Genomic DNA, 27,107 nt, shown 5'->3' on the forward strand with positions numbered 1-27,107 from the left:
CTGATCTAGTTGAAGATGTCCCTGCTCATTGCAGGGTGATTGGACTAGATGATGTTGAAAGGTCCTTTCCAAGCCAAACTATCCTGCAATTTTAAATTTCCTCACATGTATCCAATGTGTTTCAAAACAAAATCCAGTGTTGTTTCAAAACAAAAACATGGTAGCTTCTCCCTAAAAGATATTAAGTGCAAAATAGAGTAATGATTTCCTCCATTTCTAAATGCAGCTTTTTCTTCTGTATAAATCATAAAATAATGATTTATAACTGATCAGAGTTTATATACCTTAGAATTACCATAATTTAAAGTCCACTTTCCTACCCCTCCAGCAATTGCTTGTCTTTTATTCTAGAATTGGATGAAAGCAGATTCCAGGAAAAAAGCACTTAAAAATTTTTGAAGCCCAGCTTTGTTAGATAAAAGTGGGTCTGGTATCATCAAATTTGCCTCTAGCATGGCTTGCCTTTTAATAATCCTGTTCGTGTCAGTAGGAGACATCTCCTTTTGATGATACTGAGATCTTTTCCATTCCTTGGGCCGTGTTGCTCTCTGATCCAAAACAAGACAACTCTACAAGTGGCAATTCCAGTCTGGTTGCATCTGCCTTATGATCAGAAGCATGTGATGACTCCTTGAGCAAATGGGTGTACTTATGCCTGTCATCACCTATTCCTCCTGATGGTGTGGGAACCTCTTTGATTTTTTGGGTTTTTTTCATTTTAATTATACTTTGCCCTCGTGAGGAGGTTGTAAGAGCACAGAAAATACTCTTATCGTGTCCTTTAGCTTTTTTCCCTGCCAGTTGGTCAAGTTGGTGTTATTCTGAATTACTACAAGAAAAAAAGTGCCTGGCTACTTTTTAAAAATAGCATGTTATGTATTTCAATGAATTCCTTCATTGGCACATTAAATGTTTCTACTTGTGAAGTGAAGCTGCCTTAAAATTGTGAGTTTGCGTACCCGGGGCCCTTAGAGTGGAGCACGGTGAGGTTACTGCCTTTAATAAATACCTCTGACCGGCAGGTGCTTTATAAAGGCATTTTGGGCTTAATAATGCAGGGCATTCTAGAGCAAGTAAAAGTGGAGGTTTTTTTTCCCAGGGGAACGCTGTCAGGCGGCGCACGATAGTGATCGCAGAGAGATGGCCCTCGATGGGCCTTTCCGGCGCTGGTTTGGCTGTGGGCACGGTCTTTCCCGTTGCCGGCTGTTCCCGCTGTTCCCGTTGCCGGTTGTCCCCCTTGTCCCCCTTTTCCCGTTGTTCCCGCACCTTCCCGCGGCTCGGGCTGAGCGACTCCCCCCGTTCCCGTCGGGGCGTGGCCTCTGCCCGGTGGGCGGGGTCGGTGGGCAGGACCTGGCTCACGTGGTGCCCGGCCCCGCCCTCGGTCTGTCCGCCATGTTCGTTCCTTCCGCAGCGCCCGGTGGCGGTGGCGCAGCCCGGGATCGGGACCGGCGGCAGGAGCGGCCACAGCCCCTTCCTGCGGGCAGGGATCGGCCCCACCAGCGCGCCCGGGAGCGGCGGCACTTCCCTTCCCGCGGTCTGGAGCCGAGTCAGGTTGCGTTATTTTCCTTTCCCTTGTTGGCGCGTTCCCCGCTCGCTCCCCCGCCGCTGTCCGAGTTCCCCGGCGCGCTCCCGGTGTTCCCTGGCGCAGCCTCCGGGGAGCGGGAGGGAGCCCCGGCCGGGCCCGCGGTGGGAGGGGGCCCCGGGTGCTCCCCAGAGCCGGTGCGGGTGGCGGGGAATGTGGCGTGATCCGGGATCCCGTGACTCCGGGGCAGGCGGTGCTCCTTTGGGAAGCGGCTCCAGCTGGCGTGTGGCCGGTCGCTGACCCCGGAGCGCTTCCTCACGTCTGAGAGACATCGCTGGTCTGTCAGGGTGAAACTCGCTTCGTACCTGTATCCTCAACACGCTTCAGACTGGGAGCAGAAGGAGTATTGCAGCTCCTTTTATCTCCTTTTTCTCGCTGCTGCGTGCTTGGAGCGGGCTGCCCAGGGTGCCGTGGAGTCTCCGTCCCTGGAGGTGTTTGAGGAAGGGCTGGACGTGGCACTCGGTGCCGTGGGCTGTTCACAGGCAGGTGTTCGACCGTAGGTTGGTCTCGGTGATCTCAGAGGTCTTTTGCAGCCCAGTGGATTCCGTGCTGGAGAGGGCCCGCCTGCCCAGCGCGCCCTTGGGTTTCATTTCTCCTTTTCTGAAGCGGTGGCGGCTCGGCCGCTCTGCGGGGCCGGGGCAGTTCCCGGGGCGGCAGGTGCCTCTGCGGGCCGCGTGCGGGCAGGGATGCGATGGGCCGGGACCGGGAATCGCTTACGTCTGCGTGGTTAATGGGCTGCTCTCGGTGCGAGTAAATCCGTGTTACGTGTAACTTGTTCAAAACAATTTAGTGGATAGCAGGATAGTGCAAGAAATATAGTTTTAAAAACCTCCATTAGTGCCTTTATAGCAGGTTACATGTAACTAGATAGGTGGAGAGCATTTAAGTTCTATTAACTTGGGTGGGACAGTTAAGTAGGGAACTTCTTGGCTAAGTTTTGTTCAGGAACTGAAATGCTTGTCTGCAGATAGCCGTCATGCAGCCTCCCATCCCATGTGTTGTTTTCCTTCTTGTCCATAATTTACAGCTACACTAAATAAGCATGTGGGTTTTATTTGTCTTTACTTTTAACATGTTGTGCAACACTGAAGTTGTCAGTGCTAGCTTTTTTTAGAGCAAGGGTGGCTATGTGTGACTGGTGGGTTTTTTTGTTTTGTTTTTTCAAAGTGTTTTTCCATTACTTTTAATAGCTTTGAAGGTAACAAGCTGTAATGGCAGACTGGAGGGAAAGCACACATACCCAAAATAAATCCAAAACATTTTTTTCTTAGCACCTTTATTTTCAGAGAAACCTAATCAAAGGATGATACAGCTCTATCTGTGTTTCATACCAACATCAAATTTATAATGAACTGTTACTTTTCTCTGTCTTCAGGTAGCATGGTGCTGTCTTTGCTGTCTTAATTTTAGTAAAGCCTTTTCCATAAAGTTAAAAAGAGACAGTGTGTAGTAAAAAAAATAACCAAAAACATGCTCTAGCAGTCCTTGTTTTACTTTTGAGTGCTCAAACACCATCAGTTTCCTTAAATTGAAAATATGTGTAAAAAAAGAATTGCAGAGGGTCAAATAAGATATGTAAATTTCAAGCTTTGTTTTATTTTGTGTCAATTTGGTAATAAATTATGGGAAACAGATCTTCCAGCTCCTTAAGATTGGAATTTTACATAAATGTTTCACAATGAATAAAAACTTCACAGCAAGAAGGCTTGTAAGAAGTCCTTAGGGTTTGTTGCTTTGTTTTTTTTTGTTTTGTTGTGTTTTTTTTTTTTTTTTTTTTTTTTTTTTTTTTTTTTTTTTTTTTTTTTTTTTTTTTGTTTAATAGTGTTCATTCTCCCTTGTGTTTTGTTTTTGTTTTCCTTCTGAGCAAAGCAGACAAGTGTGTTGGCCTGGTACAGTGTAACCCACTTAATGCCTTAGGGATGGGCTTTTGTCACAAGAGTAACACTGGGAAGAATATGAATGTACAAGGTAGCCTTGAACCAATAGAGGCTGCTATTACTAAGATTCCCTGAAGGAAAAGGGAAACTAATGCAAGGGAGAAAGATGAGCACATTTGGGCAGAAATAATTGCTGGATAGGTTATTGAAAGAGTGGGAGCAGTAATAGAGAAGTAGGTTGCAAGGAGAATGTCAAATAGCTCAGACATTGTTAGCAATGTTGGACCAGGAGCAGCAGCACCGAAGGGTGTTTTGAAGTTGGCTGAAAGTAATAGAATATTTAAACTGGAAGATGTTTAACTGTGAACTGCTGAGAAATGTCAACTCTGATTAAATTGGAATAAGTAAGTTTGCTCATTTTACTTGAATTTGGGAATGAGGTTGGAGGTGAAGGTTAGGCTTATGCAAGATTAAACTGGCAGAGATATAAATGTAGGTATTTCTCCTGACAAATGTTGCTAATTGACTTTGTGTCTAGCTAGGAGTTGTAATAAATGAAGTGATTCTGGCAGTGGGTACTGAAATGATTTAATGATCCAAGGGTTATATGAACTTCAGGATTTCTTTCCTTGCCCACTGGTTCTTTCATAGCCCTGAGTCATGCCAGACAACTGTTTGAACTAGAATCCTGAGCTTCAGAGGAGTCAAAAACAGCCTTACAAAGAAACCCCCAAATAAAACTCTTTTGTTATCCAAATGAGTGGCAACAGCTGAGTGACAGTTCATTTTGGGTTGGGTTTATATAAGAAATTACAAGTAAATTCAGTTGATATTCTGGTGTTAGGTCAAGGCTGCTTACAACTAGAGGCAATTTCAAATAGTCTGTGTTTTCTTTTGGATAGATGTTTAATAATTTGCTGACAGATTATCTTCATAGTGCAGTGGTGAAATCACAGATACAGGAAGGAAGACTTGTGAGGAGATTAGGACTTTGGTAGGTCGAGCTGTATGACTGAAGGGCTTGGAGGCAGCTGACAAGTGACTGTCAGTAAAGGGGTGTTCCTGATCCACAGCTCTTACATCAGTGCCCCGTGGAGGGGAGGGTCAGTTTGGAGGCTAACCAATGTCTCTGCTTGTAACACATTCAAGAGTACAAAGCCTGTAGCATCTTGGCTTCATATCTGGTTGTTTTCCTTTCAATTGAGAAAGAAGTCTTTCAAGGTCAAACGTGGTTGTGGCCTCTTATGCGCTAAAAAAGTATTCTTCTGCCACTTAATTGACCAGGGTATAAACCACTACCTCCCAAATATAAGAACAAGGATTGGCTAAGGGGAGAAAAGTGAGAAAACATGCTTCTGTCCTTTCTTTTCAGATTTTTGGAAACTTGCAGATCTGCTATAGGCAACAAGTTTAACCACTGTAGTGATTGGGGGCTGAGAAATGTAAATCCTCCACAAACAGTAAGTGTTGAAAACTATGTAGTTTTGGATTCTGCCCTTTCTGCTGCAACTCTTGTAGTTCTTGGGGCTTCTTTTCAGACATTTCACAGAGAAGCAATTAATGTCATTCTTTGATGGGCTGCTGTAACTAACAAACTACATTTTCTATGCTAGCCTGGCAGTTATTGTCAAATGCTTTGTTTCTGTGAAAAAACCCCAACTACTAATGAGGGAGGGAGTTTACATTTCTAGTGAAAGGAAAGTGTTTTTTTAGTCAAAATACTTGCAGTGGTGCAAGTATTAAAACTTTTAAAACTTCTTTTAAAACTTTTAAAGAAACTTCTTTTTAAACTTCTTTTAAAACTTCTAATTTGATACCAGTGGCTTAACAAAATACGGTGGCTTAGTAAATAAAGTTGTGAATAAGCTGAAATGGATGTGCTTATATGTGTAAATTTGAGAATAGGAAGTTGTGAAACATGGTCAATGTTATGCTTGTAGAATTACTAATTCTGCTTGTCCATAACTTTAGTGTCTTTTTTAAAATCAAATATGGCCCCTTTTTGGCTGATGGCACATTAGGTTGTAAGTAAACATGATTACTTACATGATGGAAACAAACTGGAGTCTGTTTCACGTTCAACAGCTTCATTTAAAGAGCAGTGTACTATATATCCTCAAGAAAACCTTTAGGTTTAGTCTTGGTTTTGTCTAGCAGGTGATTCATCAAGCAACTACTGAATGACAGTGTTAACTGAAACAAATTTTCTTGCCTGTTTCCAAGTTAGAAAGTAATACAAGTGGAGAAGCAATTGTCTGGAAATTATAAGTGTCCCTTACATCTGTTTCTTCAAAAATGCTAAGACAGTTCAGTGGTGGTATTACAATAGGTCCAGGTTTTGGTGCCCTATTAAAAATGGGGAGTGGAGGTGAGATATCAGTGGTTTGGTTTTTTTGTTTGGGTTTTTAATGGTGTGCTGCAATGGCTGGTATCAGCATGGGAAAAATGAAACGGTAAATAGATCAAATTGCCTTGGTTTGATTAATAGTTTACATGGGGTTTGCAGCTTGCTGACATAGATGCAGTGCAGTTACTGTGTTGACTAGCACTGTTTTTCCATAAAACTTGAGTTCAGCATTTGTCTTCAGCCTTCAGTACACTGGTGTGAGTGGGTCCTCCTTAATCTGTGAAGTTATTTTTATAGTAAAAAAGGACAAATTCCTAGACTTGAGTTTACGTGTTGCTGCTATCGTTTTTTAGACCAAGAATCTTGCTTTTCTTTGAGTGCTGCCTCAATATCTATGCAAGAGAGGTATTTGCACTCAAAGACAGATATTAAGCTGACATATGGAAGTAACACAATCTAGATGGATAGACTGGACAAGGCAGTGGTATTTCATTAAGCTTTGCAGGACTGGATTTTGTAATGCAAACTGATTTTTCTGAGGTTGCTTAGCTGTTTGTCTTTCATTGTGACAGCAAATATTTGGATTGATAGTGGAAATAGTTGACTTGCAATTCATTTTACTGTTTAAAAGGGACATCCTGAAAGGCAACAGTTAATTTACTTTTTTGTGTTATGGTATATGATCATGTCATAAATTACATTTAGTAGAAAATGTTCCCTGCTTTTAACAGGAATATTGAAGTCAGTGATTTCAGCACTGTAATCCTTTTAAGTTAGGGGAAGCAATTCAGAAATGGTTATCAAAATGAACCAAAGTGGGGATGCTTTTTATTTGCTTTCTTTGAATATTGAAATGATTGAAGAACATGAGGAAAATTATTCTTGTTACAGGCCCTTTGTCTACTAGGTTGAGATTACTTTTACATTAACTAATTGTGTAGCTCACTAAGAAATAACTATTCTGTCTTGTGATTCTTGATGCTGGGTAAAACAATCAGATGCACATTAGGAATTAAGCTTTTGGTTTGTTTTCAGATCATGAAGGATGATTAAAACTGAAACATTGATTTAGTAAATTTTCAGAAACATCATATTGTATGTTAACCATCCCTTCCAAAAACACTGTCAAAACACACATTGTACAGATAAATTGTATAATAGGAGAAATAATATAAATTCTTGTAGTGTCTTAAGCATTTTATCATTGTATTATTTGTTGGAGTGTTAAGGTTTCATAACTTTAGAAAAAACAATTACAAAAATTGAGTCCTTTAAAAATCATATTTAAAGATGTACAATCAGAAAATAAATGCAGCAGTCTACTGTTCTGAAAAATACAACTCTGATTCAGCAGACACTCTAAATGACATTATCAGTTGTGGCTGCAGATGAGTCCCTCATATAGTAATAAAACTGTAAATGTATAAAGTTTTAGCTGCTTTCAAACAAAAATACTTATTAATACTTTCAAACGTGCTTCTTTGGTGTTTCAGATACAGCTTGTCAGCATCTATTTAAATGACTGAATGTATATTCCTTTATTTTGAAATAAAAACTTGACAGAAACTTAACTCTAGCCTAGCATGGCAGCTGTGGAAACCAAATGTCCTGAAAAGCAACATTGCCTGCAACATCACGGAAGACTCTTACTGTAGCTGTTGTGTGAAAGGACCAATTTGGTCCACTTTTAATAGTTTGTGGTTGGTCTGTAATTGTCTGCCCAGTAAAACTAATTTTATGGTCATCAGTCTCTTAGACCTCACTAGAATGGCCCACATAGTTGAAATTGTGCAAATTAACTTAGCAGGTTCTAGATGCACAAAGTAGTAGATACTGTTAACACTTTCCTTACTTGTATTTTGTTTAAAATGTGGCCTTGTGGACAATTTCATGATAATAACTGCCATTGATAAAAATGCAGATGCTAAAGAAATGAGTGCATAGTACCAGTCAGAACTACTTAAGCCAGTTATTTATGCACATTAGTCTTTCACGGAACTTCTGATTTCTGCAGGACTGGAAGAATAAATTATACCTTGTTCCCTGCACTGGTAGGGAAGAACAGGAGAACATTCAGTACCCTCTGTTCCCATAAAGCATTATTTATTAAGGAGCAGCTCCTATCTATTGATGTAGAAACTGGAGACATAAATAAATACACTGGACCATTTTGAGAGTTAAGTATATAAACCTGCAACTCTTATGCAAGTAGTCCAGTGACTCTAATGAGGCTTTTCACATGCACTGAAATGTATGTGATCATAACCTGAGCCATAGCCATTATCCTGTAGCTCTCTGAAGGGTAAATGAACTATCTTCTTGTAGCTTCTAAGAAGTTTTATTATCATACAAACCTGTACAGAATTAAGGCTTTATAAACATTGTTGTTAGTTATGCGGTATAAATGAATTAAATTACTTGCTGTGAAAAAATTTTAAATGGAAGCAGTCAGTTCCTTGTATTTTGACTTTTTTTTTGTGTTGAGGTTTCAAACTCTTTTTGTGTTACTGTAGATTGTGCGAAGCAAGTAAATATTCAAAGATGGAAAGAAACTGATAAAAAAAAAAAAATTCCTGAAATTTCTTGCTCCTACTGTAGGCCTTGATTGTAAGGCAGCTCAGAGTCATATGACTCTCACGCCAGCTTGTATCAGGTACTAATTCTACAGCCACACCGTGGGTGATGTATGTGCCAGTAATGCTAATTACAACTAGCAAGACCACATTCCTTCCTTCAAAGAAAGAGAGGGACTTGGCAACTTATGACCCATTTCCATTTTAAATAGCTGCTATTTTCAGAGAAGCCTGTTAGGGCTGAAGCCCGAACTATCAGGTAGGTTTAGGAACACAGTTCTCATACAGAAACTTCAGTTTGGGCTTGATAAAATGAAACTTTACCCCCAAGCAATTAAAACACCATTTTACAGTATTAGATGACACTGCTAGTTGTGAGGGCAAAGGTTGGGTACAAAGCACTAATGAGCAAACTACTTTAGTGCTAAAGGATTTTTTTTTTTTTAATTTCTTTTTAAGTCTTAACAGTTAAAAAGCTTTTGGTGTCACTAATTTGCCGTCCCCATGCTGGCAGCCAGACTATTCACTAGCACTTCCAGAATTTTTGGCAGTTTTACTATGGGAAGTTGACACCTCCTGACTGAACTGTCATTGTAGGCTTGGGCCCAGTATGTGCATTTTGAGTATCATTGAGGTAGTAACAATAAATTTTCTCTTCTGGTAGTTTTAACAGTATTCCATTCATCAGTGCTGTACTGCAAGGAGTAAACTATAAACTATTGATTGCTCATCTAAATAAAATGACAGCATTTGCATTAGTTCCATAGATAACTGTGTTCCTAGTGCTTTGGTTTAAAAAATAACTTTGGTAATAAAATACAGCACTGAAGTGACTAGTTCAAGGCACATGCTCTATAAAATTCTCTCACTCTGCTTTTTTCCACTAACCTTTTCCAGTGAACATAAATGAATTACAGCACTTGTTGAATGTGATGTGATACTCCTTCAGTACAAAGGGGGGGTGGTTTGAAGGATTTGGGGTTTTAAAATGGTTTTAAGTAACAGACCAATAATTTATGCAGCATATTGCTTAGATGCAGTCTGTGGAAGAGAAACCTCTTTAATTTGATATTCTTGAGTGGGTACTCTTACTGGAGTGTATCTACAGTTCACCTGTTTAGTGGAGTCGTGTTTTTGTACATGAAACTTGATGTTGGTGGAATTTAAAACACATTCTAGATATTTACATGTGCAAAATTTGGTGTTCACACCTATTTGTTTTTAATTATTTCCCTAATCTTTGCAGGTCTAGGAAAACAGGAGGATCTTTTCCTGTAACGATGGCAGCAAAATCATCACTCCTTAAAGTAATACTGCTAGGAGATGGTGGAGTTGGGAAGAGTTCCCTCATGAACAGATACGTCACCAACAAGTTTGATGCACAGCTGTTTCATACAATAGGTGTGGAATTCTTAAATAAAGAGTTGGAAGTCGATGGACATTTTGTTACAATGCAGATATGGGACACAGCAGGTCAGGAACGGTTTAGGAGCTTGCGGACTCCTTTCTATAGAGGTTCTGACTGTTGCCTGCTAACCTTCAGTGTGGATGACTCTCAAAGCTTCCAAAACTTAAGCAACTGGAAGAAAGAATTCATTTATTATGCAGATGTCAAGGAGCCTGAAAGTTTTCCATTTGTGATACTGGGTAACAAAGTTGATATTGATGAAAGGCAAGTATCTACAGAAGAAGCCCAAGACTGGTGCAGGAATAATGGCAACCATCCCTATTTTGAAACCAGTGCAAAAGATGCTACCAACGTTGCAGCAGCCTTTGAAGAAGCTGTTAGAAGAGTTCTAGCCTCTGAAGATAGATCAGATCACTTTATTCAAACAGATACTGTAAACCTTCATCGGAAACCGAAGCCCAGCTCATCTTGTTGTTGACTTAAATTTCTTTTTGCCAAATTACTGTCAGCTAGCTTACTCTATAAAAGAATGGAGAAGGTGTAATAGATAGAATAACAAATGGGTTTCACTCTAATATTAAAATCGTAATATTCTGCTGCTTTCATGGGGGAGAAAAAGAAAAATCTCCATTCATGAGTGACCTGTTATTGAATTAGTGATGCTTTCTGTTTAGGAAGACATCAAGGAAAAAAATAATATAAGAATGTAATTTGCCAACTTTATTCAAATGATAAATACTTTGAATATAATGAAAACTTGAAAGTTCTAGAAGCACTACTTTGGAGAAGCTGTTCTGGAATTCAGGCACAAAGATACTTTTATATGTGTATATTTTTATGAAATCGGCATTCCAGTTTTGTTTCGGTAGATGTCAGTTTCTTAACAATGCTAGATATTAAACTTCAGTCTCACTACATTCCTTTTGCTGTGAGTGGTACTTCATCTCTAATGTGGTTATTATAAGTTAATATAAATTACATCCAGGTCTTCTAATTGCCTAATGTTGCTGTAATTTGTGTAGGTTTGTAAGTAGGAAGAAAATTTCGTACATATTTAATGTCCATTTTTTCCCATATACTATTCTGATGCTGCACTAATTTTTCCAGTGGTTTAATGCAAAATGCTGATCATTTTTAAAATTAATGTGTGTCCTTGCCTTAAGTCCATTCTAGCATGTTTCTGATCAATAGGGTGAAAAATCTGAGTAACTGAACTGTAACCATTTTTTGAAAAAGCAATGCTTTATTCAGTCAGCTTTAATAGCACTTGAAAGGATCCGCATTGTGACAATTTTTTAGGAAAACTTGTGTACAGCCTTAGAAGTTCCAAACTTCTTGTTCCTGTAAACCTGAGCTATGAATGTGTTTACCAGTAATATCTGCACTGTGATATTAAGGATTGGCAATATGTAGAGAACTCAGGAAGCTCTTGACTTTCAGTAGATTTGACAGCTTTCAGCCCTAATACAGGTATATAACTATAGATAATATTTGAGCTGAATTTGATCATTATTAAAATTGCTATTTTAGGATATGGACTTGTACCTTTAAGAGATAATGTCTTTTATATTACTGAATTCATTTCATAATTATGAACCAGAGCAAATTCTGTATTTGTTGGACAATTTTTTTGCAGTCAGGCAGACAAAAACTACAGGTGTTTTTGAGGCTTTCAGCTGCAGTTTAAGTGGTAGAATACTTGTATGAGAAATGGTTATTGGCTCTCAGAGTAACCACTGTCCTTGCAATAGCAAAATTGCTAGTGCAGTAGCAATTGCTTCCATCTGTAATGGACTGCTAACAGGCACACATGTGCACGTGGTCTGAGAGAGGAAGTCTGATGCTGCGGGACAGACCATGTTATTCATTAAACAACTGCTTTCTGTACAGAAACGTTTTTGTTTCAATGGAAATGCCTTTCTTGAGAGTATATTACCAGCAAGCACTTTATCTTAAAACTATCTGATCAATCTGTATCAGCTGTAATTATTTGGAAGTAAAGCTTGCAAAAACAAACCCTTCTTGTTGCTCTTAGTACACTTTTCTGAATGTATTCTTGCTCGAACCTGTCCAGGGCAACTTTAGTCTGCAGATCTGCTACTCCTGCTTAAAGCTTCCATCTTTGTATCTTTTATGCATTCCTAAGTCTGATTCATTCTTGCAGTCCTGCATCTATACCAACAGAACTGTGTTTTAAACTTCAATCCCTGAGCAGTTAAATATAGGTTGAACTGCTACTTACGTTTAATTTCTAGTCAATGAATGAAAAGATCTGTGAAGAAAATCTTAGCTAAATCCCTCTTTAATCTTAGGATGAGAGAGCAAAAAGCTTTAGAAATTAAGATTGCTTGTGTTAGGGGCTACTAATCTAGTGACATGAAATTGTTGTAAAACCACTACCTTACTACTTAAAGCTTCCTTTAACATTCATTTTAGCAGAGATTAAGGTTGAAACAAACCGGGAGCTGAAGATACTGGGACTAGAGTACTATAGATACCATTCAAGTAAGATTGCTAAAAGGGAAGAATGAAGGATGAGAACCACTGTGGTCTTTCTTCTGTGCAGGCATCTGTGTTTTCCCATCCGTCCCCTTTCCATTTCACATCATGGTTACCAAGCATCCATCTCAGAAGTAGATTTAATAAAGTTCAAACATAATCCCATAGAAGTGTATTACTTGTGCCCTGGGAGCTGCTGTACCACAACTGTACACTCCTCACAAAAGTGGCCAGTAAAGATAAACAGGTGTGTATATGCTGTAGTAAATAAGACTGTATAGGAATTAGATTTAGGTCAGGAATTGATCTCACAGAGAACCTACTGAGTGCCTACAGAATCAAAAATCTTTTGACAAGCAGTTATGGATGACAGGTATAAAATCATAATGCTTAATAACAGACATTAATTTCTGTACTTTGTAAAAGCTAGGTATCATTCCATATGGATGTAGGGTAGGCATTTGTGGCTTATGTTTCAATTCACTGGTTTGTTTCAAGGGCTGACACACCTCAAATATTACAGCATCCTGTTAGCAGTACGTGGAGCTCTGTAGATTGACAGAGCATACTGTGTAACATGTATGCAAAGTTCCAGTGTAAAACCTGCTGCTGTGGCAGGTTGGTGGGACTGCTGAAAGCTGTGCTTGTTAGAGAGCAGAATGGGAAGGGGCAGAAGAAGCTACCTAGGCCAGCTGACAGCTCATGTCACAACAAACTGTATCAGTGCTTACATAAGCTGCTTTAACAGCTGCTCCATACCTCAAATGGATCTTACTTTAAGTCACCTGACAGGTTCCCTAAACAGTAATAGAACCTTGCAGAAAATGGAGTCCGAGTTGTATTTCCAGCCCGGATTTACGAAGGTTGATTCATGTTAGCTTGTGCTAATGTTCTCATAGCCTTATGCTTGATTTTTGAATGACGTAGGGTAATTCTAGTCCCTTTAACTCATAAACTTTATATTGCCTTTATTGCATAATGCAGATTATCTCTGTTTTCTTGTACTACTACAGACTTTATTTTGAATTCTTACTCTTAAGCCCCTTATAGAGGATAGAAACATAATTCTTGCAAAGGTGTCTTTTCACTGAGAAACTGTTCCCTGAAGCATGCTGGAACTGCAGCCTTCAAGCCTAGAGCAGATTTGTGACTTTAGCTGACCACTAGATAATTTTCACCCCTCACTTCAGCTAGTGGTCTTTCAGCTGACTGAGAAGACTCACAAACTAAAGCATAAACAAGTGTTTGTCCATGTATGGAGAACTTGGAGCTACCTTACCAAGGCCTTCAGAGTTCTGTCACAAGACACACAAACTCTAGGACAAAGGTGATGAATGAGGACATAATTCTTCCATTCCTGTGGCCAGTAACAGTCTGTTTTCATAAAGCCTAGGTGGACCTGAGTCTGCATTTTCCATCTACAGTTCCTACATTCAGAGGAAAAAGGGAAAGATGTAGGGGAGGCATAAGAACAGGCACCATTTGGCTGCCTTCAGAAATCAGGCAGGAAAGAAAATTCTTTCATTTTACTTAATGTCCTACTGCAGCAGCAAATGCAATTATAAAAAACAGCTTCTAAAAGTGGTAGAAACTATTAGCACTAATACTTCATATTTGTCAAACCTTTCCTTCCTGCTAAGTATATGATTAATTAAAAGTATTTCCTCAGTGAATCTTAACTGTTATTATTTTTCCAGCCATCATGCTACAGGGGAGGAGGCAGAAAATAACTGCATCTCAGTGGCTCCTTATCACATGATCAAGAATGCTTTACCTCAAGTGTGTTTGTTATTTCCATGTATACAGAAAAAAAAATTGATTTATATAAAATTACATGACATTATCCAAGTGCTGTACAATGCAGTTTATATGGAAAAACATGGCAAAGACAGGTATTTCCATCTTCACTGGCCACCCCAGCAGGTACTGTTACTGTGGTTGTCTAGATTTCTTCTAAATCACTTCAAGTATACTCAACAGGCATCCATACTACAACATTTCATGTTTTATTTAAGGTAAATATGTTCTTTTTTCTCATGGAACATTTTACAATGACAGAAGTGCAGAAATAATGACTGACTATACACTTACAGCACATACAGATGTGGTCCCCTTAATTATACAGACTATGCAAAATACTTCTCAGAATAGAATGCCACTTCCTTTGGAAATTACCTTTCAGACATTGAAAAAAAAAAAAAGTAAAAGATAGCTTATACAGATTTGCTGCAAAAAGAAACAGAATACTTAATATTGTAAACCCAAGCAAAGTATTGGGTACATATATGATATATGATCTATTTAAAAATTACTGGTTTGGAATGATGTTAAGTTTTGCAAAATGGTTCCTAAAACATTTTACAATGGAATAGGAGCCAGACAGGTCAAATAATGCCTTTCTGAAACCTCATCAAGTGCAGTTTGATGGTGCAAAGATCCTCCTCTAAATTTATTTACAAAAAGAAAGTTTCAGCAGTTGAAGAAATAATGGGAAAAAACAGTGGGTTTAAACATGTAAATTCAGTTTGGGTTGTTTTCATGTGTGAATTAGAATTAATGTCAGGGCAGATCTGGCTCACTTCATTCATGGATGCAACACTGCAGCTAAATGTCTATTGCACTAAATACATAGAAAATTTGAAATTAGACACTTTTAAACTTTAGGGGTTTTCCTCAGAATTTCTTGATGTACTGGAGACAGCTTTTCTGATTTTTCCATTTTTTTATTGAGCACTTTATATACATACAATTACACATCAATAAATAGAGGCTTGATTTACTACCACAGAGTGTAATGTTAGTCTGGTTAGTCTGCAGAGTGAGCTCTCTACTGAAGGAATACAACTAGGAAAGTTTATTATAAAATTAAGCACTTAGGCCCAACAATCAAGAATTCCCTTTTGCTCATATTAAACCAGGTGACTGGTGAACATCTTTTGCATTTAGGTTTGATTTCCTCCTACCCTCTGTCAGAGGCTTACACTTTGCATATGCATTAATACACAATGTCTCAGTTTCTTCCTTTGTACCTCTGCAGCCTCTGACAGTTTAAAACTTTATTTTCATATCACATAAAAGGAAACTTCTTGAGATACACCTTTTTTTAGCCAGAGAAGCTTGGCTGTTCTTATCCATATCAGCAAAAGAAAAAGCTGCTTCAGCATCCAATTAGTCAGTCTTAAAAGATGAATATAAAACATGCAGGGGACTAACCAGACAAAGTACAGTTCAAACAACCAGGAAAGTAGGGAAAATGCACTCACTCAGGAGATTTATTTATTCAGCTTAAAAGGTGTTTCTTCCCAAGGAACTGGACTTTCCTTTCAAAGGCAGTGGATCGAATAGGAGTATTGAGTTCATAAAATGGATTCATTGCAAACTGGGGAAAGAAGAAAAACCCATCAGTAAGCACAATGCCCAGCCCTGGAAAATGTCACTTCAGGTGACATCTACTACTAGCTTTCAGCCTATTTAGTGTCACTAAGCACAGACCTCCTAAACTGTCCCTGCTTTCCAGGCCCTTGCATTCTTCCCATACATGTGCAGAGCCATCCCCTAGCACCAGCTCCTCAGAGCAAACCTACACACTGGTAGAAATTAGGATCATTTGAGTGCCTGTGGGAGGCTAGATGGTGATGCTTGCCAAGACTGTTTGCCATGACCTGGCACCTGACAGGAAGTGGAAGTACCACCAGGATTTGGGAGCAAGGGCTATGTGTTCCAAGAGCAAAGCTATTGGGCTCTGTAGAAGAGTCTTCTCATTATCATCATTAATGATACCATATTGCCACAAAATGCATCACAAGAAGTTGCCCCACAAGTTCTCTGTTGCCCAGAGAAGCTGTTGATTCCTCATCCCTGGAGTTGTTCAAGGCCAGGCTGGATGGGGCTTTGACCAGTCTAGTCTAGTGGAAGGTGTCCCTGCCCATGGCAAGGAAGTTGTAGATGATTTTTAAGGTCCCTTCCTACCCAAACCATTCTAATCTATTCTACAAAAATCACTGGACTAAAGTGAAGAAGTCTAAAAGAGCACAGTTTATAAAATTTCAAAAAACCTATTCTGTTTAATGGAAAATACAGCCTTTGTGTCACATATTACCAGCTCTAGCTGACGTGGACTGTGCAGGTGCTTGCTTATACAGGCCCTCAAGAGAAAACATGCTAATACAGCTGTGCCTGAGCACAAACAGCAGAACACGCTTAAAAGTAGTGCAGCAAGACCATAAAAATGATTTCTTACCTTTATATACAGCTCATATACATCAGTAAAGAAGTTCTTAATTCCATCTTCTTGCCTTACATCATGAAGCATTATAAATCTCATATGTACCATAATTAAGGAGAATAAAACTTTTACAAAGAAAAGACACATTATCCTGAGATAAGCATTTACACCTAATTCAACATATACCTGTTAGCTGCACACAAAATAGCAGTGACTCATAGGAGGAAGCATTTAGAAAAGTAATTGAAGCAATGAAATTTGGAAAGCGTTACCTTTATATTTTAACATCCCCCTATTTGAAAATAATCACCTCTCTATCCAAGGTTTCTTCTTTAAAGCAATGTAATTCTGAATGTGGATGATGCTCCCTTCACCTCAGCCATGTACCCCTAAAGTTAAAATGTCATTCAGTGTTACTTGCTATGTGTAACAAATATTTCTCATCAAACAGTTCCAGGACTCCCTGTACATAGTATCAAGCCTCAGCACTGCATTCTCACCACTGGAGTGACCGACACCAGGCATGTTCACTGCCACTTCTCCTCTCCAGCACAGTCAAAAGGGTGGAAACAGAGAATCATAAAAGCTAGCTCAGAGCCTCTCATACCTCTTTACTCCATGTACCACATTTCATTATGCTATTTCAGCTCCTACAAAGGTAAAAATCCACCTTTCCAATTGTTCCCAGCTGCTGTGCCTCCCAATATAGCTCTTCCTGAAGCTGATGACTCTAACAATAATAGCGAATAGCCAGAGAAATCTGTTCCAAACTCACTTTATCTAACTTACCTCTTCCTGGGAAAAGGCTTTTCTTATATAAATATAAGGAAAAAAAACAGGGAAGGATATGTCCAGCTGTGACAAAAGCAGAAACAAACCATTCATTAAACTTGTCCACAGTCTTCAAGTACATGTTGTTAGAAAGCCACATGTTCTCATCTACGAGGTCGAGAGCAGCATGGGCAATGAACTGGTTGAGATGGCGATGATCATCCTAATGCATTTCCAGAAGACAGCAGATCAGTAATTCAGTGAAAGGAATGAAATATGAACAATCATTTGCTCAGGTTGCTACAGAACCAATGTTCAAGTTACATAATGTTACATAATGTTACATATACCCTGCTTTTCTGTCACATGTGCCATCCTGTAATTAAATGAAACTAGCATATGTTTTCATGATACTTGGTTTCAAGGGAGAAAAGAGATCATCATAAAAAGACCATCACAAAACCAGTCCTGAGAGCAACAAAATCAGTAAAGCCTGTATTACATCTCAGGAACGAACTCAAGCATGAATTCTTTTGTTTATTGATAGACAAACTCCCACTGCTAACTTATTCCACAATATAAGCCCTCATATGTCTTTTTCTCTTCTTTCCAGACATCTGGTTTTGTGATATTTACATAGCATACATAAAATGTAGCATTTTCTGGACGATAAAATTTCAGTCAAATTTGGCAGAAATTGACCCATAGGTTACAATGTGTAAAAGCTACAGTGCAGATGCAGAAAGCATAAATACAGAGGGCAGGTATGCTGATAAAATCACCTAAAGATTCTGGTTTTCTCATGTTGTTTACCTAGAAACAGGACTGTTTTATTGGTTTTGGAGTCTTCTTTTTCTGCAACTAGTATTAAATATATGCCTGCAGATGTAAACTGCATCTCTTCCAGTAATAAAAACGAGATCACAGTGTTTGGCCTGTGTACTTTGTAGGCAGTCTAGAACACCAGAGGACATCTGCCAAGAAGAGATAAGGGACAAAACCACACTGGAAGCTTTTATTAGACTGGAAGAAGAAGTAGTTTTGTACTGTTTCTCATAGTAACAGGATGCTGTTACTGCCAATCTCACCGCTCAGGTTTTCCCTGCAATCAGCTTTTACACATCCTCACAGAAAGTCTAGTCTGAGTAGCCTTATTTATGAGCTTTTATGGGCCATTAGTTCAAACTACAGATGATGCCATGCAGTTCCAATCAGTGACAGCATATACTTCCATTTTTGGATACACTCACAGATACATGCACTTTTATTCTGAAGCCTATCTTTTCTTTGATGTAATGCCACTTACAGGTAGATTTGCTCTTTTCCCACTGGAAACAATACTTATTGAGTAGTATTGCATTTATCACATTTTCAAAGTCTTTGTTTATCAATATTCCTTACTTAAAAGCAAGTATGACTAATGAAGATGATTAAAAAATTAGGTATTTTATAGCATAAAGAATAAAGGACTAAATAGAGCTTTCAAGTTTATGTTTCTTACGTTACCTTATTACTGTATATGAATGCCTTAAAAGTAAGTGGCATTAAACAATGAAGAGCTACTACAAAACCTCTGCACACTAAGAGAAATTACCAAAGCAAAACAGAAATTACCAAAGCAAAACTAAGGGAATATATAAGGAAGCTGTGTTTTGTGAAGAACTGGTATAATCTGGCAAAGATTTTTTAAGAGACTTGGGAAATCCAGAGCTCTACTCCCTATGACAAAATTTCTGTTCAGTAAACCCCAGAAAACTGTAGATACTTCTTTTAACAATGCTGGTCATGCTTCTAATACACTGTAAAATTATAAAAGAATCACAGGAGTGTCATGGGGGGAAAAAACACACCTTTGACTCGACTTTTCCAGGAGGCAGAAATTCCATTTCAAATATGGGATTATCATGATGACCAACTATCACGAAGTAGAAACTTCCAGACATTCTTCAAAACAATGCTCCCTACAAGAAAAGACAAAAATGCTGATGAGTATATATACAAACTCTTAATCCATGTAGAAGAGCTCCCAAAAATCAGCCAATGTGCTCCAATCCATATTTACCAGAGGCTAAAGAGAGATAAACATTTAGGTATGCACATCAAGAGGATGGAGCCGAGCTCTTCTTGGTGCAGCCACTCACCAGGATGAGAAACAACGGGCAGAAACTGATTCCCGGGAAGTTCCACCTGGACACGAGGAAGAACTTATTGCTGTGCGTGTGACTGAGCACTGGAACAGCCTGTCCAGAGAGGATGGAGCTATTCCAGAACCGTGTGGACACAATTCTGTGTCCTGTGCTCCAGGATGACCCTGTTTGAGCAGGCTGGGCCGGATGCCTGTGTTCCCTCCCCACGTGACAGATTCTGGGGGAGCCGGAGAATATCCCTGGGAAGTGGCCCTGGAAGTGAAGCTAGGTGCCTAAAACCGGCTCGTGCCGTGCATTGGTGGATGATTTACCCCCGGGAGCCCCCGGTCACCCGGACACAGCGATCCCAGGCCATAACGCGCAGCACCCGCCGCCCAGGAACCTGCTCGCCTGTCTCTCCCGGGCCCTGCTCACAGCCTGCAGAAGGGGAAGGGCGGCGGGCGGCTCCTCCCTGGCACACGGCCGCCTGGGACAATCCCACGGCTCCATCCCCGGGCACTCCAGAGGTGCCTGGAAAGGCCGACCCGTCCCCCGGCCTCCCCGGGGAAGGCCCGGACTCCGCGGGGCTGCCGTCCCCAGGGGGCCCGCGGCACAGGCGGGCAGGGAGAAGGGCCCGGCCCGCAGGGTCCCGCCCGGGCCCGCCGCCTACCCTGCGCCGCGCCCCGTCCGCCTCCCGCCCGCGGCCGCCGGAACCGCCGCGCTGCGCCCGCCCCATCCGGCGGCACCGTGACGCCTCAGCGGCCGCCGCGGCCCTGCCCTGCCCCGCCGTGCCCAGCCTTGATCCCGGCCCCGGCCCCGGCGCCCTCCCGTGGGTAGCGGGAGGCTGCTCGGGGAAAGCCCGAGCGGGCTGAGGGGCGGCGAGAGCGCTCGGCGTCTCGCTGGCCGTGGGTCGAGCTGCGAGTCAGTAATGCCCCTTTTTGTTCGGTGTTGTAGGTCAGGATGGCATCGGTTGAAAAGGAGACACTGTCCCAGGAGGAGCTCCGGAAAAGGCTGTATCAGACTTTTAAGAGCCGAGGCGTACTGGACACCCTTAAGGTGTGCTTTGTTTTCAGCAGGTGCTGCCTGTGGTCCTCTGTGCTGCTTTAACGTAGAGAGCCCTAAAGGCCATGCCGGGTACAAGCGTCTCGCTCTCTCCACGAAGTATTATTTTTGCCACAACTTAATTATTATTTGGGGGGGTGGGGTGGGGCGTGTTGTGTTTGGGGTTTTTCCCCCATTTGCGAGGTTCTCCCTAAACAGAATGGCTTTGCATTATGCCTTGGCCTCGGAGTGTTCTTCAGGAAGGTTAAAAGCCTGTTCTAGGTCTTTGAAAATACCCATACTTGAAAAAAAGAAGTCAGGCAGGGGAGAGAATAATAAATTAGAATATAAAATAGGAGAGGATCTCTCAGGTTACAGGGTGTGTTTATTACCTATGATAAGTAAGTATGTTATATGAATAATAATTCTAAAATACTACAATCCTGTTTTAAAACTATTTGAGCTGTTTTGTTCTTGTCTGCTCATTCGGGAGAACATATAGGAAGAAATCAAGATCTGTATTTCAAAAATGTCATTGACATTTTTGTCCAATAGCTGAGAATTTCCTGTTCAGAAAAATTTGTTTCTGCGTTACTGATTTCCATACCAAACTTGCAATGTTTGAACCATTTCTTGTTTGACTTAACTAATATTCTATCAGATTACTTCGTGTTTAAGCCCATTTTTCTGCTTTGTTTAAGAAAGTTTGTCTAGAAAGTTTTTTCTGTACTAGGGGTAGGGATTTAGCTCTGTGCTTTCCACCTTCACTCTGCCACAGGATGTAGAAGAGGTCGCTGTTCTTGGTTGTTTTTGAGACAACATTGTGTCTGTGAAAGTTGGTTGAAACTGGACAAGTTCAGAAATTAATAAGGAAAACAGTTTTTTTCAGTTGTGTTTGACAGTTGGACTCAATGATCCTTTCCAACTCAGAATAGTTTGTAGTTCTGTAATTTTGTTGTCAGCCTAATTTCTCTTGAAAGCCATGCTAAAATATCAGGCTGGTCTGATGACCTGGCTTTGTTAAGTTTTGGTAACTATTTTGTCACATGTTTAGTAACACACTGCCTCTTTATTCAGTTGTGTCACTGTTGCATACCTGGTGCTGAAAGCTTCAGCCACTATTTGTGCCATGATGTTTTCCTATAAACAATTTGTATCAACAATTGGAATAACTGTATAATGAAAATAATTCCTTCTTCCTTTCACGGAAGGGAGACTGTCTGATTTTGGGTTACTTTTTTCCCTCTATTGTAACTCACAGAATGCAAATAAATAATTTAAAAATACCATTAAATTATTATTAGTGCCTGTAGGTCTCTTTGGTTAGTACTCTTTTGCTTCCCTACAAAATAATTGATATTAAAGACATTGAGTTTTTGTTTATTTTGCCATTACTTTTGTGATAGCATGAGTGGCTTCATGATATGAGACTCAGAAGAGGAGCAGTGAGTGTTCCAAGAACATCTGAGGTGGAGGCCACATCAGGAAGGCTTTATTTAAACCAAAGGGAAGGAAAACAGGAAAGCAGTGATCTGAAAATGATGGTAACAAGAGCAGTGTTTATGTGAGCTCCTGACTGGGAACTTCTTTTTAGTCCTGCGTTTGATAGATTTTGAGAGGAAGTCAGAGTTCATTGTATCCACCATTAAAGGGTTTTGAAGAAAGGCAGGGTGTTCATAGTGCACTTTCAGATTTTGCCAAAATTAGTCTGCCCTGTTCTGTTTGTAGGTTGTATAAGTAAAATGAGGCTCCCTGTGGATTTTGAAAAACTAAAATTCTCATTGAATCACATGTAAACTGATAATACAATGGTTTTTTTTTCTGCATTAGACACACCTCCGAAACCAGCTAATCCATGAACTAATGCACCCAATTTTGAGTGGAGAGCTTCAGCCACAGATGGTTCCAAGTGAAGACAGTTCACTTTTGATCACAGCTTCCAACAGTTTGGTGGCAGATCATCTAGAGAGATGTGGCTACGAGTATTCACTTTCTGTTTTCTTTCCAGAAAGTGGATTAGAGAAGAAGAAGGTAAGTTCAATATTTTGCCTATTCCATGATGTCTCAGAGCTTTGTTCTCTGGAGATTGTCATATTCTAACAATTGAAAAGATCATTTTTTGTGATAGGAAATAGAAACATAAGTACAGCTTCTGATGATCTACACAAAACATTCTGTCATTCAGGGTCATTTTCATGAATACATAAAAGTGGCAATAAGCTAGTGATGCTGTTGTGGAAGGGTGCAGCCACAATTTTGCTGTGTGGCAGAGCACCTGGGAATTGAACCTGATAAAAGTTTGTTTGGCCATTCAGTTCCCTGAAAATGTGGTTCTTGGTCAGTCCAAGCTGTTCTAACTACAAAGTGTGGCTGAAAAGGGCAGTCCTTGCCTTCCCTTTGCTTGTTTGTAAGTGTGTGATAGGATGAAGGTGTTTCTAACTGAAAATTAGTTTTTTGACCTGGTGAGTAGTTAATCATCATTTGGGTTAGTGAGCTCATCTGATTTGGATGATAAATCAAGAAAACAGATAAGGAAAGTAGCAAGCATGTGTTGACAGTGGGGAGAGAACAAAACTGTCTTTTCACAGCTTCAGCTGATGATGAAGCTACATGCTGGCTGCTGTATGTCTGAAGTAGTGAAGATGAGTAAATGTAGAACAGCAGGCTTCTGAAAAGGATTTCATAGGGAGTAAATAGGTCTTTCACAAATGGAAAACATTTACAACTATGAAATAGTGCCATTTATGTACTTGAAATTATTTTAAATTTGTTAACCTTTTCCAACTGATCTTTCTTTTCCCCACAGCTGTGGACTGTGCAAGATCTTCTTCAATTAATGAGGATCAGTCCAGAATCCAGTCTTTATAAATCACTGGTAAAGTTATTTTGATTTTGAAATAAGCTTAAATTACAGTGGTGATGAAAATAGACTGGCTAAAACTTCTTTTCTTTCTTACAGACTTCAGGAACTCGGAAGGAAAATAAAGGTACAAAATATTTGCATGCAATGCAGACAGGGATAATTGTGTTAGCTTCATTTTTATTAAGATGTGAGCAATAAAAAAGCAGATTTCTTAAATGTTGTTGGTATGGAGTATTTTGGATTTAGTTGGATTTTGAAACTTGCAGTACACCAGGATGATTAATGTTATATTTCAGGATTATCCAACTCATATTTGTGGATTAACTGTTGACATTTACTTATAAAATAAATGACTTGTCCATTAGAAATATGAGAAAAATCTGTAATCAGGTATTACATATAATGCTCTTTGGAGGCTTTTCATACTAACTTTGGAAAACTCAGGTTTTGGGTTGTCTTTATAACACTATATTAGCTTGCAGAATCTACTTCAAAAACTAGTTACAGATTTAATTGATTTTCCATTGTATTATATAAGAACTAATTCTTATATCTGCATTACGAAACCTAGCTATATTGTATAACCTAAAGGAGCTTGATCTTCAAAACCCCCTCTTGCCTAAAGGCCTCATAATTAAGTACTAATAATCTTCATTCTCAACTGACCTTGGGAGTGAAGAGACATGGATAGGAGGAAAAGTTGCAAGAGGACAGCTTTTGCTGACTGAGATGGACTGGATTATGCTTATAATAAAACCATTATTGTTCACTAGTATTGATTTTTACTGAAGTACTTGTGCTTTCTGTAAATCAAATAGGTTTTTTTGTACAGTGAAAATTGAAATTGCTTTGTTAATTATGGGCTCAAATTCCATTTTGGTATGAAATTAGAACTAACTAATCTATTGGATCTTGCTAGGTTTCCTTATGCAAATTTTAATTGGACTTACTGAACAGCATCTAAACAGGGAAACTCACAACACAGAAACTCAGACCACCTCAGTGCCTCCTTACAGAGAGTCTCTTGGTAAGTGTAACCTCTGCAAACAAGTCTCCCCAGATATTTTCATACTGGTATATGGTATGGCTTTATATATATTTTGCATGAGTGGTGTTACTTTGTTACTTACTCAAATGCAGCCTAAAGTTGCAATGAGTAAAGGTCATGTCTGTCACTAGAACATGGAATTTCTAAATTTTCTTAAAATAAGGCAAAGTCAGGATAGGATTTTTTTTAAATCACTCATGTGTTTCCTTAGGCATTTAGCTAAGACCTATGACAAATGGACTGTAAATGTGTTGAAATGTGTTCTGGAGAACAGAATTGTAAATGTGTACCCTCTTTCTGTGAGCAAGTTCGGCATAGATTGGGAGTTCTTGAATGTGTAATATGCATGCTGTTATTAATACATTAATACAAAACAGCTAAAGGTTGCACAATTAATATATTAATACAAAAAAGCTACGAGTTGCATACAAAAGGAAATTCTTGTTCACCCATTGTAAAAGGGATGAATGACTATGTAATACCACAAATAGTGCCTGAACAGCCAGGCGCCTCCTCCTAGGTGTTGTGTTTGTGTATATAGATACATAAAGCAGATAAATGGCATTTCTGTGCTGCCTCTGCTTTTGTGTCACACAAGTCTTTCTAAGATAGTGCTGCTTGAGTAAGCTGAAAAATGTCCTGCAGAGTGAGATTCCTGCAGTCTTTGGTAAGGTAACTGCAGCGAAGGCTTTTAAATTATGATGGATGTGTCATTTTTTTATAGCTGAGAAGCTTCAGCTGATTGATGAGCAGTTTGCAGACTCCTATCCTCAACATCAGAAATATGAATCTTTAGAAGTAAAACTTAACGAATATAGAAAAGAAATAGAGAAGCAGCTTCAAGAAGAAATGCATCAAAAGGTATAACTCTGGTTTATGAATTTGAGGGAGACATTAATTTTGATTTTACACATTGTAAACTTTTCATACTTAAGGCAAATTGAAAAAAAATCTAATACTTAGTAACAACAAGCACAGAAAGCTACATTAATCCAATATCTGTTGTCAGTTTGATGATACAGCATGTCTATTTGTCATCCCCCTTTGTTGCTAAATGTGCACACAATGTTAAGCTTTGTATTCTGATGTTAATTTGTAACATAAAATTTACTTACTCTGGTTGTCTTAATTTGGTAAATTTTATCTGCTATTTGATTGTTTTGTTTTATGGGGAAATGTTTATACCACAATTTTAATTTTCCTTCCCAGTTAAGATTCTGATGCTTGAATTTCAGTATGGTGCATAGCAACTGAGAGGTGTGAATTGCTGTTGTGTAGCTTGACAGATAATTAATCTTTAATACTGATGAGAATTTGCATTCTATTTCAAAACATTGCACAGAAACACTAAAGTCATAAGACAGTATTATGAATAATTTCTAACTTATTTTCTTCCTATAATTGAAGACAGCTCTTTTGGAGAATTTTCCTTCATTTTAGAAATAAGATTAAAATTTTGTCACATAATCCTTTGATAATCCTTCTGTCTGAAAAATAGAGCAGAGGGAATGTACTGCATTTTATTTAAATACATCTTTTTTCTTTTCCCTAAATTTTGGTCAAGATCATCTGTTTATTTAGGTAGAAAAAAAGTAAATCAACTGTATTTCATTTCAATATATTTTTCATTAATTTCTGTAACGATCAATCATTCATGGGGATATAAAGATGATAATCTGATAATCAGAATTCTTCCATTGCACTTTTAAAGGCACTCAGTCATCATTTATTTAGCCAGACAAGTAGAAGGATGGAGAGTTAAACCTCTCTTTTACTGTCATTCTTCATTTAGTCTTTATTCCTCAACTGGCTCTGTCTTTTTTAGTATGTAAAACTTTTTCATTGGTGTGTTGTTAAGTTTGTATCAGTTTAAGCAAACCAATTGTAACAAAGGAGATGGGAATCTCTTCTACATTCAATTAGCTTTACATTAATTCCTTAGCAACATGATGTGAATTACTGTAAGACATTTCTAATCAAATTTCTATATATACAAGTGGTGCTGTATTGTTTCACTATTTCTGTAATTTTTCACAAAATTTGTGCTTACAGACCTGAGTTGCTTGATCAGACATTCCTACTGTGCCTTTTCCACTCTAATCCTTTCTCACAATTTTTCTGGCATTCTCTTTTGATTCTTTTGCTCAGTTTTTCCTCACATTTTTTGTCTTGTATGCTCGCTTTCAATTTTTTCCAAATTTTCATTGTAATTCTTTATAGTCCCATTTGCTCTCACATATATTGTCCTTCACATGCTGTATGGAGTAATGTTCCCAATGATTTTTCTATGCAGTTGCAAGATTTGTACTTTCCTGTTTGTGTGCATTTACTTATTTTTCAATTGTGTTTAGAAGTCAGTGAATTGGGACTTCTTTTTTTGTAATCCTCTTTAGATGGAGTTACATGTTCTGCATTTTTTTGCATTTCTGGCACTTCTTTTGTGTCCAGGTGGATTACTGTGGTTTCTGAGCAATTCAGGGTGTGGGTCTGTTTCTGCCATTTCTTGAATCACTAGTCAAAAGTTGTCCTTTGGGAAGGGGACAAGAATAGCAACAGGGTCAGAAGAGGAGTAAAAGACTGTGGCCATTCCTTAATACCAAGCAGAGTATCACTCCTGCAGTGCATTTTTCTTCATAGGCTTCTGTTCTGCTCTTGTCTAAAGCTGATAGTTTTGTGTAAGATCTGCTTTGGGCTGCCAGATAAACACATGCAAACCATGTGAGATGTGCAGATAGTATATGCTGCTA

At 39.1% G+C, this 27,107-nt stretch overlaps 3 protein-coding genes across 9 annotated transcripts in view; 2 read left to right on the top strand and 1 right to left on the bottom strand.

Annotated features, from left to right (window-relative positions):
- Positions 1–10,704, top strand: part of RAB9A (RAB9A, member RAS oncogene family) — a 28,163-nt gene extending 17,459 nt beyond the window's left edge. Inside the window, exons 1-3 of one of the 4 annotated variants that reach the window (XM_041472429.1) lie at positions 1,414–1,551; positions 4,832–4,919; positions 9,626–10,704. In XM_041472429.1, coding sequence (XP_041328363.1) covers positions 9,660–10,265 — 606 coding nt within the window. In that variant the 5' untranslated portion in view covers positions 1,414–1,551; positions 4,832–4,919; positions 9,626–9,659 and the 3' untranslated portion in view covers positions 10,266–10,704. Of the gene's footprint in view, positions 1–1,365; positions 1,552–1,583; positions 2,065–4,831; positions 4,920–9,625 lie in introns of those variants that run through there. The other 3 variants (XM_041472428.1, XM_041472430.1, XM_041472431.1) reach the window with 3 other exon arrangements.
- A 3,569-nt stretch (positions 10,705–14,273) lies between these two features.
- On the bottom strand, positions 14,274–20,180 carry TRAPPC2 (trafficking protein particle complex subunit 2). Of its 4 annotated transcripts, XM_041472434.1 has the most exons (6): positions 20,079–20,104; positions 19,424–19,469; positions 19,133–19,243; positions 17,361–17,505; positions 16,527–16,612; positions 14,274–15,665 (listed from the first exon to the last, which is right to left on the bottom strand). In XM_041472434.1, exons 3-6 carry the CDS (start codon positions 19,223–19,225, stop codon positions 15,567–15,569), a joined length of 423 nt encoding a protein of 140 aa, XP_041328368.1. In that variant the 5' UTR covers positions 19,226–19,243; positions 19,424–19,469; positions 20,079–20,104; the 3' UTR covers positions 14,274–15,566. The 4 variants fall into 4 exon arrangements, with proteins under 4 accessions (XP_041328368.1, XP_041328366.1, XP_041328367.1 ...); XM_041472432.1 differs by lacking the exon at positions 19,424–19,469 and having other exon boundaries at positions 20,079–20,180; XM_041472433.1 differs by lacking the exon at positions 20,079–20,104 and having other exon boundaries at positions 19,345–19,482.
- Positions 20,181–20,216: 36 nt separating this feature from the next.
- OFD1 (OFD1 centriole and centriolar satellite protein) overlaps positions 20,217–27,107 on the top strand; it is a 29,528-nt gene continuing 22,637 nt past the window's right edge. The window contains exons 1-7 of the mRNA XM_041472299.1: positions 20,217–20,237; positions 20,363–20,464; positions 22,280–22,480; positions 23,256–23,324; positions 23,409–23,436; positions 24,232–24,339; positions 25,085–25,221. Coding sequence (XP_041328233.1) covers positions 20,369–20,464; positions 22,280–22,480; positions 23,256–23,324; positions 23,409–23,436; positions 24,232–24,339; positions 25,085–25,221 — 639 coding nt within the window. The 5' untranslated portion in view covers positions 20,217–20,237; positions 20,363–20,368. The remainder of the gene's footprint in view (positions 20,238–20,362; positions 20,465–22,279; positions 22,481–23,255; positions 23,325–23,408; positions 23,437–24,231; positions 24,340–25,084; positions 25,222–27,107) is intronic.

The sequence above is a fragment of the Pyrgilauda ruficollis genome, unplaced genomic scaffold, assembly GCF_017590135.1.
Source record: "Pyrgilauda ruficollis isolate IOZ18807 unplaced genomic scaffold, ASM1759013v1 scaffold29, whole genome shotgun sequence".
Lineage (NCBI taxonomy): Eukaryota > Metazoa > Chordata > Aves > Passeriformes > Passeridae > Pyrgilauda > Pyrgilauda ruficollis.

What these genes read in the sequence shown, in the direction of transcription:
- TRAPPC2 (XM_041472432.1), bottom strand. Translation starts at nt 19,225, where the DNA reads ATGTCTGGAAGTTTCTACTTCGTGATAGTTGGTCATCATGATAATCCC. An exon ending in TGCTTTTGTCACAGCTGGAC is followed by an intron (nt 16,613 to 17,360) that starts ATATCCTTCCCT and finishes TAATTATGGTAC; the next exon opens with ATATGAGATTTATAATGCTT. An exon ending in TATATGAGCTGTATATAAAG is followed by an intron (nt 15,666 to 16,526) that starts GTAAGAAATCAT and finishes TTCTTTCCCCAG; the next exon opens with TTTGCAATGAATCCATTTTA.